General features: G+C 50.6%; 1 protein-coding gene across 1 annotated transcript in view; it reads left to right on the top strand.

The window, feature by feature from the left end:
* Positions 1 to 14538, top strand: part of LOC127926151 (kinesin-associated protein 3-like) — a gene marked incomplete at its 3' end in the record, with an annotated part of 28151 nt that extends 13613 nt beyond the window's left edge. The window contains exon 9 of the mRNA XM_052511613.1: positions 14360 to 14538. Coding sequence (XP_052367573.1) covers positions 14360 to 14538 — 179 coding nt within the window. The remainder of the gene's footprint in view (positions 1 to 14359) is intronic.
* Between the last annotated feature and the right edge of the window lie 3630 nt (positions 14539 to 18168).

Consider the following 18168-nt stretch of genomic DNA (forward strand, 5'->3'; position numbering starts at 1 on the left):
CAGGGACTACTGGTGAAACAGGAGCAGCTGCTGAGAGGTACCAGTCTAACCCCTAACCCCACAGTCTAACCCCTAATCCCACAGTCTAACCCCTAACCCCACAGTCTAACCCCTAACCCCACAGTCTAACCCCTAACCAGGGACTACTGGTGAAACAGGAGCAGCTGCTGAGAGGTACCAGTCTAACCCCTGACCCCACAGTCTAACCCCTAACCCCACAGTCTAACCCCACAGTCTAACCCCTGACCCCACAGTCTAACCCCACAGTCTAACCCCTAACCAGGGACTACTGGTGAAACAGGAGCAGCTGCTGAGAGGTACCAGTCTAACCCCTGACCCCACAGTCTAACCCCTAACCCCACAGTCTGACCCCTAACCCCACAGTCTAACCCCACAGTCTAACCCCACAGTCTAACCCCTAACCCCACAGTATAACCCCTAACCCCACAGTCTAACCCCACAGTCTAACCCCTAACCCCACAGTCTGACCCCTAACCCCACAGTCTAACCCCTAACCCCACAGTCTGACCCCTAACCCCACAGTCTAACCCCTAACCAGGGACTACTGGTGAAACAGGAGCAGCTGCTGAGAGGTACCAGTCTAACCCCTGACCCCACAGTCTAACCCCTAACCCCACAGTCTAACCCCTAACCCCACAGTCTAACCCCACAGTCTAACCCCTAACCCCACAGTCTAACCCCACAGTCTAACCCCACAGTCTAACCCCTAACCCCACAGTATAACCCCTAACCCCACAGTCTAACCCCACAGTCTAACCCCTAACCCCACAGTCTAACCCCTAACCCCACAGTCTAACCCCTAACCCCACAGTCTAACCCCTAACCAGGGACTACTGGTGAAACAGGAGCAGCTGCTGAGAGGTACCAGTCTAACCCCTAACCCCACAGTCTAACCCCTAACCCCACAGTCTAACCCCTAACCCCACAGTCTAACCCCACAGTCTAACCCCTAACCCCACAGTCTAACCCCTTACCCCACAGTATAACCCCTAACCCCACAGTCTAACCCCACAGTCTAACCCCACAGTATAACCCCTTACCCCACAGTCTAACTCCTAACCCCACAGTCTAACCCCACAGTCTAACCCCTAACCCCACAGTCTAACCCCTAACCCCACAGTATAACCCCTAACCCCACAGTCTAACCCCACAGTCTAACCCCTAACCCCACAGTCTAACCCCTAACCCCACAGTATAACCCCTAACCCCACAGTCTAACCCCACAGTCTAACCCCACAGTCTAACCCCACAGTATAACCCCACAGTCTAACCCCACAGTATAACCCCTAACCCCACAGTATAACCCCTAACCCCACAGTCTAACCCCTTACCCCACAGTATAACCCCTTACCCCACAGTCTAACCCCACAGTCTAACCCCACAGTATAACCCCTAACCCCACAGTATAACCCCTAACCCCACAGTCTAACCCCACAGTCTAACCCCTAACCCCACAGTCTAACCCCACAGTCTAACCCCTAACCCCACAGTCTAACCCCACAGTCTAACCCCTAACCCCACAGTCTAACCCCTAACCCCACAGTCTAACCCCTAACCCCACAGTCTAACCCCTAACCCCACAGTCTAACCCCTAACCCCACAGTCTAACCCCCAACCCCACAGTCTAACCCCTAACTCTACAGTCTAACCCCTAACCCCACAGTCTAACCCTTAACCCCACAGTATAACCCCTAACCCCACAGTCTAACCCTTAACCCCACAGTCTAACGCCTTACCCCACAGTCTAACCCTTAACCCCACAGTCTAACCCCTTACCCCACAGTCTAACCCCTAACCCCACAGTCTAACCCCTAACCCCACAGTCTAACCCTTAACCCCACAGTATAATCCTTAACCCCAGTCTAACCCCTAACCCCACAGTCTAACCCCTAACCCCAGTCTAACCCCTAACCCCACAGTATAATCCTTAACCCCAGTCTAACCCCTAACCCCACAGTATAACCCTTAACCCCAGTCTAACCCCTAACCCCACAGTCTAACCCCTTACCCCACAGTCTAACTCCTAACCCCACAGTCTAACCCCACAGTCTAACCCCTAACCCTACAGTCTAACCTCACAGTCTAACCCCTAACCCCACAGTCTAACCTCACAGTCTAACCCCTAACCCCACAGTCTAACCTCACAGTCTAACCCCTAACCCCACAGTCTAACCCCTAACCCCAGTCTAACCCCTAACCCCACAGTATAACCCTTAACCCCAGTCTAACCCCTAACCCCACAGTCTGACCCCTAACCCCACAGTCTAACCCCACAGTCTAACCCCACAGTCTAACCCCTAACCCCACAGTATAACCCCTAACCCCACAGTCTAACCCCACAGTCTAACCCCTAACCCCACAGTCTGACCCCTAACCCCACAGTCTAAACCCTAACCCCACAGTCTGACCCCTAACCCCACAGTCTAACCCCTAACCAGGGACTACTGGTGAAACAGGAGCAGCTGCTGAGAGGTACCAGTCTAACCCCTGACCCCACAGTCTAACCCCTAACCCCACAGTCTAACCCCTAACCCCACAGTCTAACCCCACAGTCTAACCCCTAACCCCACAGTCTAACCCCACAGTCTAACCCCACAGTCTAACCCCTAACCCCACAGTATAACCCCTAACCCCACAGTCTAACCCCACAGTCTAACCCCTAACCCCACAGTCTAACCCCTAACCCCACAGTCTAACCCCTAACCCCACAGTCTAACCCCTAACCAGGGACTACTGGTGAAACAGGAGCAGCTGCTGAGAGGTACCAGTCTAACCCCTAACCCCACAGTCTAACCCCTAACCCCACAGTCTAACCCCTAACCCCACAATCTAACCCCACAGTCTAACCCCTAACCCCACAGTCTAACCCCTTACCCCACAGTATAACCCCTAACCCCACAGTCTAACCCCCAGTCTAACCCCACAGTATAACCCCTAACCCCACAGTCTAACCCCTAACCCCACAGTCTAACCCCACAGTCTAACCCCTAACCCCACAGTCTAACCCCTAACCCCACAGTATAACCCCTAACCCCACAGTCTAACCCCACAGTCTAACCCCTAACCCCACAGTCTAACCCCTAACCCCACAGTATAACCCCTAACCCCACAGTCTAACCCCACAGTCTAACCCCACAGTCTAACCCCACAGTCTAACCCCACAGTATAACCCCTAACCCCACAGTATAACCCCTAACCCCACAGTCTAACCCCACAGTATAACCCCACAGTCTAACCCCACAGTATAACCCCTAACCCCACAGTATAACCCCTAACCCCACAGTCTAACCCCTTACCCCACAGTATAACCCCTAACCCCACAGTCTAACCCCACAGTCTAACCCCACAGTCTAACCCCACAGTATAACCCCTAACCCCACAGTATAACCCCTAACCCCACAGTCTAACCCCACAGTCTAACCCCTAACCCCACAGTCTAACCCCACAGTCTAACCCCTAACCCCACAGTCTAACCCCACAGTCTAACCCCTAACCCCACAGTCTAACCCCACAGTCTAACCCCTAACCCCACAGTCTAACCCCACAGTCTAACCCCTAACCCCACAGTCTAACCCCTAACCCCACAGTCTAACCCCCAACCCCACAGTCTAACCCCTAACTCTACAGTCTAACCCCTAACCCCACAGTCTAACCCTTAACCCCACAGTATAACCCTTAACCCCACAGTATAACCCCTAACCCCACAGTCTAACCCTTAACCCCACAGTCTAACGCCTTACCCCACAGTCTAACCCTTAACCCCACAGTCTAACCCCTAACCCCACAGTCTAACCCCTAACCCCACAGTCTAACCCCTAACCCCACAGTCTAACCCTTAACCCCACAGTATAATCCTTAACCCCAGTCTAACCCCTAACCCCACAGTCTAACTCCTAACCCCAGTCTAACCCCTAACCCCACAGTATAATCCTTAACCCCAGTCTAACCCCTAACCCCACAGTATAACCCTTAACCCCAGTCTAACCCCTAACCCCACAGTCTAACCCCTTACCCCACAGTCTAACCCTAACCCCACAGTCTAACCCCTAACCCTACAGTCTAACCTCACAGTCTAACCCCTAACCCCACAGTCTAACCTCACAGTCTAACCCCTAACCCCACAGTCTAACCTCACAGTCTAACCCCTAACCCCACAGTCTAACCTCACAGTCTAACCCCTAACCCCACAGTCTAACCCCTAACCCCACAGTCTGACCCCTAACCCCACAGTCTAACCTCAGTCTAACCCATAACCCCACAGTCTAACCCCTAACCCCACGGTCTAACCCCACAGTCTAACCCATAACCCCACAGTCTAACCCCTAACCCCACAGTCTAACCCCACAGTCTAACCCCTAACCCCACAGTCTAACCCCTAACCCCACAGTCTAACCCCCTAACCCCACAGTCTAACCCCTAACCCCACAGTCTAATCCCCTAACCCCACAGTCTAACCACACAGTCTAACCCCTAACCCCACAGTCTAACCCCTAACCCCACAGTCTAACCCCTAACCCCACAGTCTAACCCCTAACCCCACAGTCTAACACCACAGTCTAACCCCTAACCCCACAGTCTAACCCCTAACCCCACAGTCTAACCCCTAACCCCACAGTATAACCCCTAACCCCACAGTATAACTCCTAACCCCTAACCCCAGTCTAACCCCTAACCCCACAGTCTAACCCCACAGTCTAACCCCTAACCCCACAGTCTAACCCCTAACCCCACAGTCTAACCCCTAACCCCACAGTATAACCCCTAATCCCACAGTCTGACCCCTAACCCCACAGTTTAACCCTTAACCCCACAGTATAATCCCTAACCCCACAGTATAATCCCTAACCCCACAATTTAACCCATAACCCCACAGTATAACCCCAAACCCCACAGTTTAACCCCTAACTCTACAGTCTAACCCCTAACCCCACAGTCTAACCCCTAACCCCACAGTATAACCCCTAATCCCACAGTCTGACCCCTAACCCCACAGTTTAACCCTTAACCCCACAGTATAATCCCTAACCCCACAATTTAACCCATAACCCCACAGTATAACCCCTAACCCCACAGTATAATCCCTAACCCCACAATTTAACCCATAACCCCACAGTATAACCCCAAACCCCACAGTTTAACCCCTAACTCTACAGTCTAACCCCTAACCCCACAGTCTAACCCCTAACCCCACAGTATAACCCCAAACCCCACAGTTTAACCCCTAACTCTACAGTCTAACCCCTAACCCCACAGTATAATCCCTAACCCCACAGTTTAACCCTTAACCCCACAGTATAACCCCTAACCCCACAGTTTAACCCCTAACCCGACAGTCTAACCCCTAACCCCACAGTATAACCCCTAACCCCACAGTATAACCCCTGACCCCACAGTCTAACCCCTTACCCTACAGTATAACCCCTAAACCCACAGTATAATCCCTAATCCCACAGTCTAACCCCTAACCCCACAGTCTAACCCCTAAACCCACAGTATAATCCCTAACCCCACAGTCTAACCCCTAACCCCACAGTCTAACCCCTAACCCCACAGTTTAACCCCTAACCCCACAGTCTAACCCCTAACCCCACAGTATAACCCCTAACCCCACTGTTTAATCCCTAACCCCACTGTTTAATCCCTAACCCCACAGTATAACCCCTAACCCCACAGTATAACCCCTAACCCCACAGTTTAACCCCTAACCCCACAGTTTAACCCCTAACCCCACAGTTTAACCCCTAACCCCACAGTATAACCCCTAACCCCACAGTTTAACCCCTAACCCCACAGTTTAACCCCTAACCCCACAGTTTAACCCCTAACCCCACAGTCTAACCCCCCTAACCCCACAGTCTAACCCATAACCCCACAGTCTAACCCCTAACCCCACAGTCTAACCCCTAACCCCACAGTCTAACCCCTAACCCCACAGTCTAACCCCTAACCCCACAGTCTAACCCCTAACCCCACAGTCTAACCCCTAACCCCACAGTCTAACCCCTAACCCCACAGTCTAACCCCACAGTCTAACCCCTAACCCCACAGTCTAACCACTAACCCCACAGTCTAACCCCTAACCCCACAGTCTAACCCCTAACCCCACAGTCTAACCCCTAACCCCACAGTCTAACCCCACAGTCTAACCCCTAATCCCACAGTCTAACACCACAGTCTAACCCCTAACCCCACAGTCTAACCCCTAACCCCACAGTCTAACCCCTAACCCCACAGTATAACCCCTAACCCCACAGTATAACCCCTAACCCCTAACCCCAGTCTAACCCCTAACCCCACAGTCTAACCCCACAGTCTAACCCCTAACCCCACAGTCTAACCCCACAGTCTAACCCCTAACCCCACAGTCTAACCCCTAACCCCACAGTCTAACCCCTAACCCCACAGTCTAACCCCTAACCCCACAGTATAACCCCTAATCCCACAGTCTGACCCCTAACCCCACAGTTTAACCCTTAACCCCACAGTATAATCCCTAACCCCACAGTATAACCCCAAACCCCACAGTTTAACCCCTAACTCTACAGTCTAACCCCTAACCTACAGTTTAACCCCTAACCCCACAGTCTAACCCCTAACCCCACAGTATAACCCCTAACCCCACAGTTTAACCCCTAACCCGACAGTCTAACCCCAAACCCCACAGTATAACCCCAAACCCCACAGTTTAACCCCTAACTCTACAGTCTAACCCCTAACCCCACAGTATAATCCCTAACCCCACAGTTTAACCCTTAAACCCACAGTATAACCCCTAACCCCACAGTTTAACCCCTAACCCGACAGTCTAACCCCTAACCCCACAGTATAACCCCTAACCCCACAGTATAACCCCTAACCCCACAGTATAACCCCTGACCCCAGTCTAACCCCTAACCCCACAGTATAACTCCTAACCCCACAGTCTAACCCCTAACCCCACAGTATAACCCCTAACCCCACAGTATAACCCCTAAACCCACAGTATAATCCCTAATCCCACAGTCTAACCCCTAACCCCACAGTCTAACCCCTAAACCCACAGTATAATCCCTAACCCCACAGTCTAACCCCTAACCCCACAGTTTAACCCCTAACCCCACAGTCTAACCCCTAACCCCACAGTATAACCCCTAACCCCACAGTATAACCCCTAACCCCACTGTTTAATCCCTAACCCCACAGTATAACCCCTAACCCCACAGTATAACCCCTAACCCCACAGTATAACCCTTAACCCCACAGTTTAACCCCTAACCCCACAGTTTAACCCCTAACCCCACAGTTTAACCCCTAACCCCACAGTATAACCCCTAACCCCACAGTATAACCCCTAACCCCACAGTCTAACCCCTAATCCCACAGTCTAACCCCTAAACCCACAGTATAATCCCTAACCCCACAGTTTAACCCCTAACCCCACAGTTTAACCCCTAACCCCACAGTATAACCCCTAACCCCACAGTATAATCCCTAACCCCACAGTATAACCCCTAACCCCCCCTAACCCCACAGTATAACCCCTAACCCCACAGTATAACCCCTAACCCCACAGTATAACCCTTAACCCCACAGTTTAACCCCTAACCCCACAGTTTAACCCCTAACCCCACAGTATAACCCCTAACCCCACCCCTAACCCCACAGTCTAACCCCTAACCCCACAGTATAACCCTAACCCCCTAACCCTAACCCAACCCACAGTCTAACACCTGTGGGATTAGGGGTTAGACTGTGACCCCAGGGTTAGACACAGTTAGACTGTGGGGTTAACCCTGTGAGGGGGTAACCCTAACCCCACAGTCTAGTCTAACCCCTAACCCCACAGTCTAACCCCTAACCCCACAGTCTAATCCCCTAACCCCACAGTCTAACCTAACCCCCTCTAACCCCACAGTCTAACCCTAACCCCACACACAGTCTAACCCCTAACCCCACAGTCTAACCCCTAACCCCACAGTCTAACCCTAACCCCACAGTCTAACCCCACAGTCTAACCCCTAATCTAACAGTCTAACCCCACAGTTTAACCCCTAACCCGACAGTCTAACCCCTAACCCCACAGTATAACCCCTAACCCCACAGTATAACCCTAACCCCACAGTATAACCCCCCTAACCCCCCACAGTATAACCCCTAACCCCACTAACCCCACAGTCTAACCCCTAAACCCACAGTATAACCCTAACCCCACAGTATAACCCCTAACCCCACAGTCTAACCCCCACAGTTTAACCCTAACCCCACAGTCTAACCCCTAACCCCACAGTCTAACCCCTAACCCCACAGTATAACCCCTAACCCCACTGTTTAATCCCTAACCCCACTGTTTAATCCCTAACCCCACAGTATAACCCCTAACCCCACAGTATAACCCCTAACCCCACAGTTTAACCCCTAACCCCACAGTTTAACCCCTAACCCCACAGTTTAACCCCTAACCCCACAGTATAACCCCTAACCCCACAGTTTAACCCCTAACCCCACAGTTTAACCCCTAACCCCACAGTTTAACCCCTAACCCCACAGTCTAACCCCTAACCCCACGGCCTAACCCCACAGTCTAACCCATAACCCCACAGTCTAACCCCTAACCCCACAGTCTAACCCCTAACCCCACAGTCTAGTATAACCCCACCTAACCCCTAACCCCACAGTCTAATCCCCTAACCCCACAGTCTAACCCCTAACCCCACAGTCTAACCCCACAGTCTAACCCTAACCCCACAGTCTAACCTAACCCCACAGTCTAACCCCTAACCCCACAGTCTAACCCCTAACCCCACAGTCTAACCCCTAACCCCACAGTCTAACCCCACAGTCTAACCCCTAATCCCCAGTCTAACACCACAGTCTAACCCCTAACCCCACAGTCTAACCCTAACCCCACAGTATAACCCCTAACCCCACAGTATAATAACCCCTAACCCCAGTCTAACCCCCACAGTCTAACCCCTAACCCCCCTAACCCCACAGTCTAACCCCTAACCCCACAGTCTAACCCCCTAACCCCACAGTCTAACCCCTAACCCCACAGTCTAACCCCTAACCCCACAGTATAACCCCTAATCCCACAGTCTGACCCCTAACCCCACAGTTTAACCCTTAACCCCACAGTATAATCCCTAACCCCACAGTATAACCCCAAACCCCACAGTTTAACCCCTAACTCTACAGTCTAACCCCTAACTCTACAGTTTAACCCCTAACCCCACAGTCTAACCCCTAACCCCACAGTATAACCCCTAACCCCACAGTTTAACCCCTAACCCGACAGTCTAACCCCAAACCCCACAGTATAACCCCAAACCCCACAGTTTAACCCCTAACTCTACAGTCTAACCCCTAACCCCACAGTATAATCCCTAACCCCACAGTTTAACCCTTAAACCCACAGTATAACCCCTAACCCCACAGTTTAACCCCTAACCCGACAGTCTAACCCCTAACCCCACAGTATAACCCCTAACCCCACAGTATAACCCCTGACAGTCTAACCCCTAACCCCACAGTCTAACCCCTAACCCCACAGTATAACTCCTAACCCCACAGTATAACTCCTAACCCCACAGTCTAACCCCTAACCCCACAGTATAACCCCTAACCCCACAGTATAACCCCTAAACCCACAGTATAATCCCTAATCCCACAGTCTAACCCCTAACCCCACAGTCTAACCCCTAAACCCACAGTATAATCCCTAACCCCACAGTCTAACCCCCTAACCCCACAGTTTAACCCCTAACCCCACAGTAACCCCTAACCCCACAGTATAACCCTAACCCCACAGTATAACCCCTAACCCCACTGTTTAATCCCTAACCCCACAGTATAACCCCTAACCCCACAGTATAACCCCTAACCCCACAGTATAACCCTTAACCCCACAGTTTAACCCCTAACCCCACAGTTTAACCCCTAACCCCACAGTTTAACCCCTAACCCCACAGTATAACCCCTAACCCCACAGTATAACCCCTAATCCTAACCCCTAATCCCACAGTCTAACCCCTAACCCCACAGTATAATCCCTAACCCCCAGTTTAACCCCCCCACAGTTTAACCCCTAACCCCACAGTATAACCCTAACCCCACAGTATAATCCCTAACCCCACAGTATAAACCCCACTGTTTAATCCCTAACCCCACAGTATAACCCCTAACCCCACAGTATAACCCCCTAACCCCACAGTATAACCCTTAACCCCACAGTTTAACCCCTAACCCCACAGTTTAACCCCTAACCCCACAGTATAACCCCTAACCCCACAGTATAACCCTTAACCCCACCCCCCTAACCCCACAGTCTAACCCTAACCCCACAGTCTAACCCCCCCTAACCCCACAGTCTAACCCCTAACCCCACAGTCTAACCCCTAACCCCACAGTCTAACCCCTAACCCCACAGTCTAACCCCTAACCCCACAGTCTAACCCCACAGTCTAACCCCTAACCCCACAGTCTAACCCCTAACCCCACAGTCTAACCCCTAACCCCACAGTCTAACCCTAACCCCACAGTCTAACCCCACAGTCTAACCCCTAATCCCACAGTCTAACACCACAGTCTAACCCCTAACCCCACAGTCTAACCCCTAACCCCACAGTCTAACCCCTAACCCCACAGTATAACCCCTAACCCCACAGTATAACCCCTAACCCCAGTCTAACCCTAACCCCACAGTCTAACCCCACAGTCTAACCCCTAACCCCACAGTCTAACCCTAACCCCACAGTCTAACCCCTAACCCCACAGTATAACCCCTAACCCCACAGTATAACCCCTAATCCCACAGTCTAACCCCCCCACAGTTTAACCCCTAACCCCACAGTATAACCCTAACCCCACAGTAACCCTAAGTATAATCCCTAACCCCACAATTTAACCCTAACCCCACAGTATAACCCCTAACCCCACAGTTTAACCCCTAACCCCACAGTAACCCCTAACCCCACAGTCTAACCCCCTAACCCCACAGTATAACCCCTAACCCCACAGTCTAACCCCCTAACCCCACAGTTTAACCCCTAACCCCACAGTATAATCCCTAACCCCACAGTATAACCCCACCCCACAGTTTAACCCCTAACCTACAGTCTAACCCCTAACCCCACAGTATAACCCCTAACCCCACAGTTTAACCCTAATAAGTATAACCCCTAACCCCACAGTAACCCCTAACCCCACAGTATAACCCCCAGTCTAACCCCTAAACAGTTTAACCCCTAACCCCACAGTATAACCCTAACCCCACAGTATAACCCCTAACCCACAGTATAACCCCTAACCCCACAGTAACCCCTAACCCCCTAACCCCACAGTTTAACCCCTAACCCCACAGTCTAACCCCTAACCCCACCTAGCCCCTAACCCCACAGTATAACCCCTAACCCCACAGTTAACCCCTAACCCCACAGTCTAACCCCTAACCCCACAGTATAACCCCTAACCCCACAGTATAACCCCTAACCCCACAGTATAACCCCTAACCCCACAGTATAACCCTAACCCCACAGTTTAACCCCTAACCCCACAGTTTAACCCCTAACCCCACAGTTTAACCCATAACCCCACTAACCCCCCCACAGTAATAACCCCCTAACCCCCCACAGTAACCCCACATAACCCCTAACCCCACAGTCTAACCCCTAACCCCACAGTCTAACCCCCAGTCTAACCCCCCACAGTTAACCCCTAACCCCACAGTCTAATCCCTAACCCCACAGTATACCCCCTAACCCCACAGTCTAACCCCTAACCCCACAGTCTAACCCTAACCCCACAGTCTAACCCCTAACCCCACAGTCTAACCCCTAACCCCACAGTCTAACCCCTAACCCACAGTCTAACCCCACAGTCTAACCCCTAATCCCACAGTCTAACACTAACAGTCTAACCCCTAACCCCACAGTATAACCCCTAACCCCACAGTATAACCCCTAACCCCCCACAGTCTAACCCCTAACCCCACAGTCTAACCCCTAACCCCACAGTATTATCCCCTAACCCCACAGTATAACCCCTAACCCCACAGTTTAACCCCTAACCCCACAGTATAACCCCTAACCCCACAGTATAATCCCTAACCCCACATATAACCCATAACCCCACAGTATAACCCCAAACCCCACAGTTTAACCCCTAGTCTAACCCCTAACCCCACAGTATAACCCCTACCCCACAGTCTGACCGCTACAGTTTAACCCTAACCCCACAATTTAACCCATAACCCCACAGTATAACCCCAAACCCCACAGTTTAACCCCCCTAACTCTACAGTATAACCCCTAACCCCACAGTATAATCCCTAACCCCACAGTTTAACCCTTAACCCCACAGTATAACCCCTAACCCCACAGTTTAACCCTAACCCGACAGTTTAACAGTATAACCCCTAACCCCACAGTGCCCCCTGACCCCATAACCCCCTAACCCCACAGTTTAACCCCTAACCCCACAGTATAACCCTAACCCCACAGTCTAACCCCTAACCCCACAGTATAACCCCTTATAACCCCTAAACCCACAGTATAATCCCTAATCCCACAGTCTAACCCCTGTACAGTCTAACCCCTAACCCCACAGTCTAACCCCTAAACCCACAGTCTAACCCCTAACCCCACAGTATACCCCACAGTATAACCCTAACCCCACAGTATAACCCCTAAACCCACAGTATAACCCCTAACCCCACAGTATAACCCCTAACCCCACAGTTTAACCCCTAACCCCACAGTATAACCCCTAACCCCACAGTATAACCCCTAACCCCACAGTATAACCCCTAACCCCACAGTTTAACCCCTAACCCCACAGTATAACCCTAACCCCACAGTTTAACCCCTAACCCCACAGTATAACCCACCCCATGTATAACCCTAACCCTAACCCCACAGTAACCCCTAAACCCAGTATAATCCCTAACCCCACAGTTTTATTCCAACCCCTAACCCCACAGTATATTATAATCCCTAACCCCACAGTATAACCCCCTAACCCCACAGTTTAATCCCTAACCCCACAGTATAACCCCTAACCCCACAGTATAACCCTAACCCACAGTTTAACCCCTAACCCCACAGTTTAACCCCTAACCCCACAGTTTAACCCCTAACCCCACAGTTTAACCCCTAACCCCACAGTATAACCCTAACCCCACAGTTTAACCCTAACCCCACAGTATAACCCCTAACCCCACAGTTTAACCCCTAACCCCACAGTATAACCCCTAACCCCACAGTATAACCCCTAACCCCACAGTATATCCCTAACCCACAGTATAACCCCTAACCCCACAGTATAACCCCCTAACCCACAGTATAACCCCCTAACCCCACAGTATAACCCCTAACCCCACAGTTTAACCCCTAACCCCACAGTATAACCCCTAACCCCAGTCTAACCCCTAACCCCACAGTATAACCCCTAACCCCAGTCTAACCCCTAACCCCACAGTATAACCCCTAACCCCACAGTATAACCCCTAACCCCACAGTATAACCCCTAACCCCACAGTATAACCCCTAACCCCACAGTATAACCCCTAACCCCACAGTATAACCCCTAACCCCACAGTATAACCCCTAATCCCACAGTATAACCCCTAACCCCTAATGTAGAGCTCTGGATAGCTCTGTAAAATGTAATGGATTTGAAATGGAATGCATCTCTGTCCTCCTTCCCTGTGTAGCTGAGTGGGCATTTAGCATCTCTGTCCTCCTTCCCTGTGTAGCTGAGTGGGCATTTAGCATGTCTGTCCTCCTTCCCTGTGTAGCTGAGTGGGCATTTAGCATCTCAGTCCTCCTCCCCTGTGTAGCTGAATGGGCATTTAGCATCTCAGTCCTCCTCCCCTGTGTAGCTGAGTGGGCATTTAGCATCTCTGTCCTCCTTCCCTGTGTAGCTGACTGGGCATTTAGCATCTCTGTCCTCTTTCCCTGAGTGGGCATTTAGCATCTCTGTCCTCCTTCCCTGTGTAGCTGACTGGGCATTTAGCATCTCTGTCCTCATTCCCTGAGTGGGCATTTAGCATCTCTGCTGTCCTCCCCTGTGTAGCTGAGTGGGCATTTAGCATCTCAGTCCTCCTCCCCTGTGTAGCTGAGTGGGCATTTAGCATCTCTGTCCTCCTCCACTGTGTAGCTGAGTGGGCATTTAGCATCTCTGTCCTCCTTCCCTGTGTAGCTGAGTGGGCATTTAGCATCTCTGTCCTCCTCCCCTGTGTAGCTGAGTGGGCATTTAGCATCTCTGTCCTCCACTGTGTAGCTGAGTGGGCATTTAGCATCTCAGTCCTCCTTCCCTGTGTAGCTGAGTGTGCATTTAGCATCTCTGTCCTCCTCTCCTCTAGTTGCTCTGTACCTGTTGTTGAACCTGGCTGAGGACACCAGGACAGAGCTGAAGATGAGAAACAAGAACATCGTCCACATGCTGGTGAAGACCCTGGACCGGGAGAACGAGGAACTACTGGTGCTGGTGGTGTCCTTCCTCAAGAAACTCAGCATCTTCCTGGAGAACAAGAACGATATGGTAAGAGAGGGAGTGAGAGAGAGAGAGGGATAAGTGAGGAAGAGGGTAAGAGCAAGGGAAAGGAGAGGAGGGGAGATTTATATATGGTTTATATGGGCTGAGTCAGCAGTAGAGTCAGGGATCTAGTTTATATGGTGGTGGGTCAGGAGAAGAGTCAGGGGGCTAGTTTATATGGTGTTGAGTCAGGGGTCGAGTCAGGGGTCTAGTTTATATGGTGCTGAGTCAGGGGTCGAGTCAGGGGTCTAGTTTATATGGTGCTGAGTCATCAGTAGAGTCAGGGATCTAGTTTATATAGTGCTGAGTCAGCGGTAGAGTCAGGGATCTAGTTGATATGGTGGTAGGTCAGCAGTAGAGTCAGGGATCTAGTTTATATGGTGGTGGGTCAGGTAGAGTCAGGGGTCTAGTTTATATGGTGGAGTCAGTAGAGTCAGGGATCTAGTTTATATGGTGCTGAGTCAGGAGTAGAGTCAGGGGTCTAGTTTATATGGTGCTGAGTCAGCAGTAGAGTCAGCAGTAGAGTCATCTAGTTTATATGGTGCTGAGTCAGCAGTAGAGTCAGGGATCTAGTTTATATGGTGCTGAGTCAGGGTAGAGTCAGGGGTCTAGTTTATATGGTGCTGAGTCAGCAGTAGAGTCAGGGATCTAGTTTATATGGTGCTGAGTCAGCAGTAGAGTCAGGGATCTAGTTTATATGGTGCTGAGTCAGCAGTAGAGTCAGGGGTCTAGTTTATATGGTGCTGAGTCAGCAGTAGAGTCAGGGGTCTAGTTTATATGGTGCTGAGTCAGCAGTAGAGTCAGGGATCTAGTTTATATGGTGCTGAGTCAGCAGTAGAGTCAGGGGTCTAGTTTATATGGTGCTGAGTCAGCAGTAGAGTCAGGGGTCTAGTTTATATGGTGCTGAGTCAGCAGTAGAGTCAGGGATCTAGTTTATATGGTGCTGAGTCAGCAGTAGAGTCAGGGGTCTAGTTTATATGGTGCTGAGTCAGCAGTAGAGTCAGGGGTCTAGTTTATATGGTGTTGAGTCAGGGGTCGAGTCAGGGGTCTAGTTTATATGGTGCTGAGTCAGGGGTAGAGTCAGGGGTCTAGTTTATATGGTGCTGAGTCATCAGTAGAGTCAGGGATCTAGTTTATATAGTGCTGAGTCAGCGGTAGAGTCAGGGATCTAGTTGATATGGTGGTAGGTCAGCAGTAGAGTCAGGGATCTAGTTTATATGGTGGTGGGTCAGGGATCTAGTTTATATGGTGCTGAGTCAGGAGTAGAGTCAGGGGTCTAGTTTATATGGTGCTGAGTCAGCAGTAGAGTCAGGGGTCTAGTTTATATGGTGCTGAGTCAGCAGTAGAGTCAGGGATCTAGTTTATATGGTGCTGAGTCAGCAGTAGAGTCAGGGATCTAGTTTATATGGTGCTGAGTCAGGGGTAGAGTCAGGGGTCTAGTTTATATGGTGCTGAGTCAGGAGTAGAGTCAGGGGTCTAGTTTATATGGTGCTGAGTCAGCAGTAGAGTCAGGGGTCTAGTTTATATAGTGCTGAGTCAGGGGTCTAGTTTATATAGTGCTGAGTCAGGAGTAGAGTCAGGGGTCTAGTTTATATGGTGCTGAGTCAGGAGTAGAGTCAGGGGTCTAGTTTATATGGTGCTGAGTCAGCAGTAGAGTCAGGGGTCTAGTTTATATGGTGCTGAGTCAGCAGTAGAGTCAGGGGTCTAGTTTATATGGTGCTGAGTCAGCAGTAGAGTCAGGGGTCTAGTTTATATGGTGCTGAGTCAGCAGTAGAGTCAGGGGTCTAGTTTATATGGTGCTGAGTCAGCAGTAGAGTCAGTGGTCTAGTTTATATGGTGCTGAGTCAGCAGTAGAGTCAGGGTCTAGTTTATATGGTGCTGAGTCAGCAGTAGAGTCAGGGGTCTAGTTTATATGGTGCTGAGTCAGCAGTAGAGTCAGGGATCTAGTTTATATGGTGCTGAGTCAGGGTAGAGTCAGGGTCTAGTTTATATGGTGCTGAGTCAGCAGTAGAGTCAGGGGTCTAGTTTATATGGTGCTGAGTCAGCAGTAGAGTCAGGGATCTAGTTTATATGGTGCTGAGTCAGCAGTAGAGTCAGGGGTCTAGTTTATATGGTGCTGAGTCAGCAGTAGAGTCAGGGGTCTAGTTTATATGGTGCTGAGTCAGGAGTAGAGTCAGGGATCTAGTTTATATGGTGCTGAGTCAGCAGTAGAGTCAGGGGTCTAGTTTATATGGTGCTGAGTCAGCAGTAGAGTCAGGGGTCTAGTTTATATGGTGCTGAGTCAGCAGTAGAGTCAGGGGTCTAGTTTATATGGTGCTGAGTCAGCAGTAGAGTCAGGGGTCTAGTTTATATGGTGCTGAGTCAGCAGTAGAGTCAGGGGTCTAGTTTATATGGTGCTGAGTCAGCAGTAGAGTCAGGGTCTAGTTTATATGGTGCTGAGTCAGCAGTAGAGTCAGGGATCTAGTTTATATGGTGCTGAGTCAGCAGTAGAGTCAGGGGTCTAGTTTATATGGTGCTGAGTCAGGGGTAGAGTCAGGGGTCTAGTTTATATGGTGCTGAGTCAGGGGTAGAGTCAGGGGTCTAGTTTATATGGTGCTGAGTCAGCAGTAGAGTCAGGGGTCTAGTTTATATGGTGCTGAGTCAGCAGTAGAGTCAGGGATCTAGTTTATATGGTGCTGAGTCAGGGATCTAGTTTATATGGTGCTGAGTCAGGGGTAGAGTCAGGGGTCTAGTTTATATGGTGCTGAGTCAGCAGTAGAGTCAGGGGTCTAGTTTATATGGTGCTGAGTCAGCAGTAGAGTCAGGGATCTAGTTTATATGGTGCTGAGTCAGCAGTAGAGTCAGGGGTCTAGTTTATATGGTGCTGAGTCAGCAGTAGAGTCAGGGGTCTAGTTTATATGGTGCTGAGTCAGCAGTAGAGTCAGGGATCTAGTTTATATGGTGCTGAGTCAGCAGTAGAGTCAGGGGTCTAGTTTATATGGTGCTGAGTCAGCAGTAGAGTCAGGGTCTAGTTTATATGGTGTTGAGTCAGGGGTGAGTCAGGGGTCTAGTTTATATGGTGCTGAGTCAGGGGGAGTCAGGGTCTAGTTTATATGGTGCTGAGTCATCAGTAGAGTCAGGGATCTAGTTTATATGGTGCTGAGTCAGCGGTAGAGTCAGGGATCTAGTTGATATGGTGGTAGGTCAGCAGTAGAGTCAGGGATCTAGTTTATATGGTGGTGGGTCAGGGATCTAGTTTATATGGTGCTGAGTCAGGAGTAGAGTCAGGGGTCTAGTTTATATGGTGCTGAGTCAGCAGTAGAGTCAGGGGTCTAGTTTATATGGTGCTGAGTCAGCAGTAGAGTCAGTGGTCTAGTTTATATGGTGCTGAGTCAGGAGTAGAGTCAGGGGTCTAGTTTATATGGTGCTGAGTCAGCAGTAGAGTCAGGGGTCTAGTTTATATGGTGCTGAGTCAGCAGTAGAGTCAGGGATCTAGTTTATATGGTGCTGAGTCAGCAGTAGAGTCAGGGATCTAGTTTATATGGTGCTGAGTCAGGGGTAGAGTCAGGGGTCTAGTTTATATGGTGCTGAGTCAGGAGTAGAGTCAGGGGTCTAGTTTATATGGTGCTGAGTCAGCAGTAGAGTCAGGGGTCTAGT

The sequence above is a fragment of the Oncorhynchus keta genome, unplaced genomic scaffold (assembly GCF_023373465.1).
Source record: "Oncorhynchus keta strain PuntledgeMale-10-30-2019 unplaced genomic scaffold, Oket_V2 Un_contig_6_pilon_pilon, whole genome shotgun sequence".
NCBI lineage: Eukaryota > Metazoa > Chordata > Actinopteri > Salmoniformes > Salmonidae > Oncorhynchus > Oncorhynchus keta.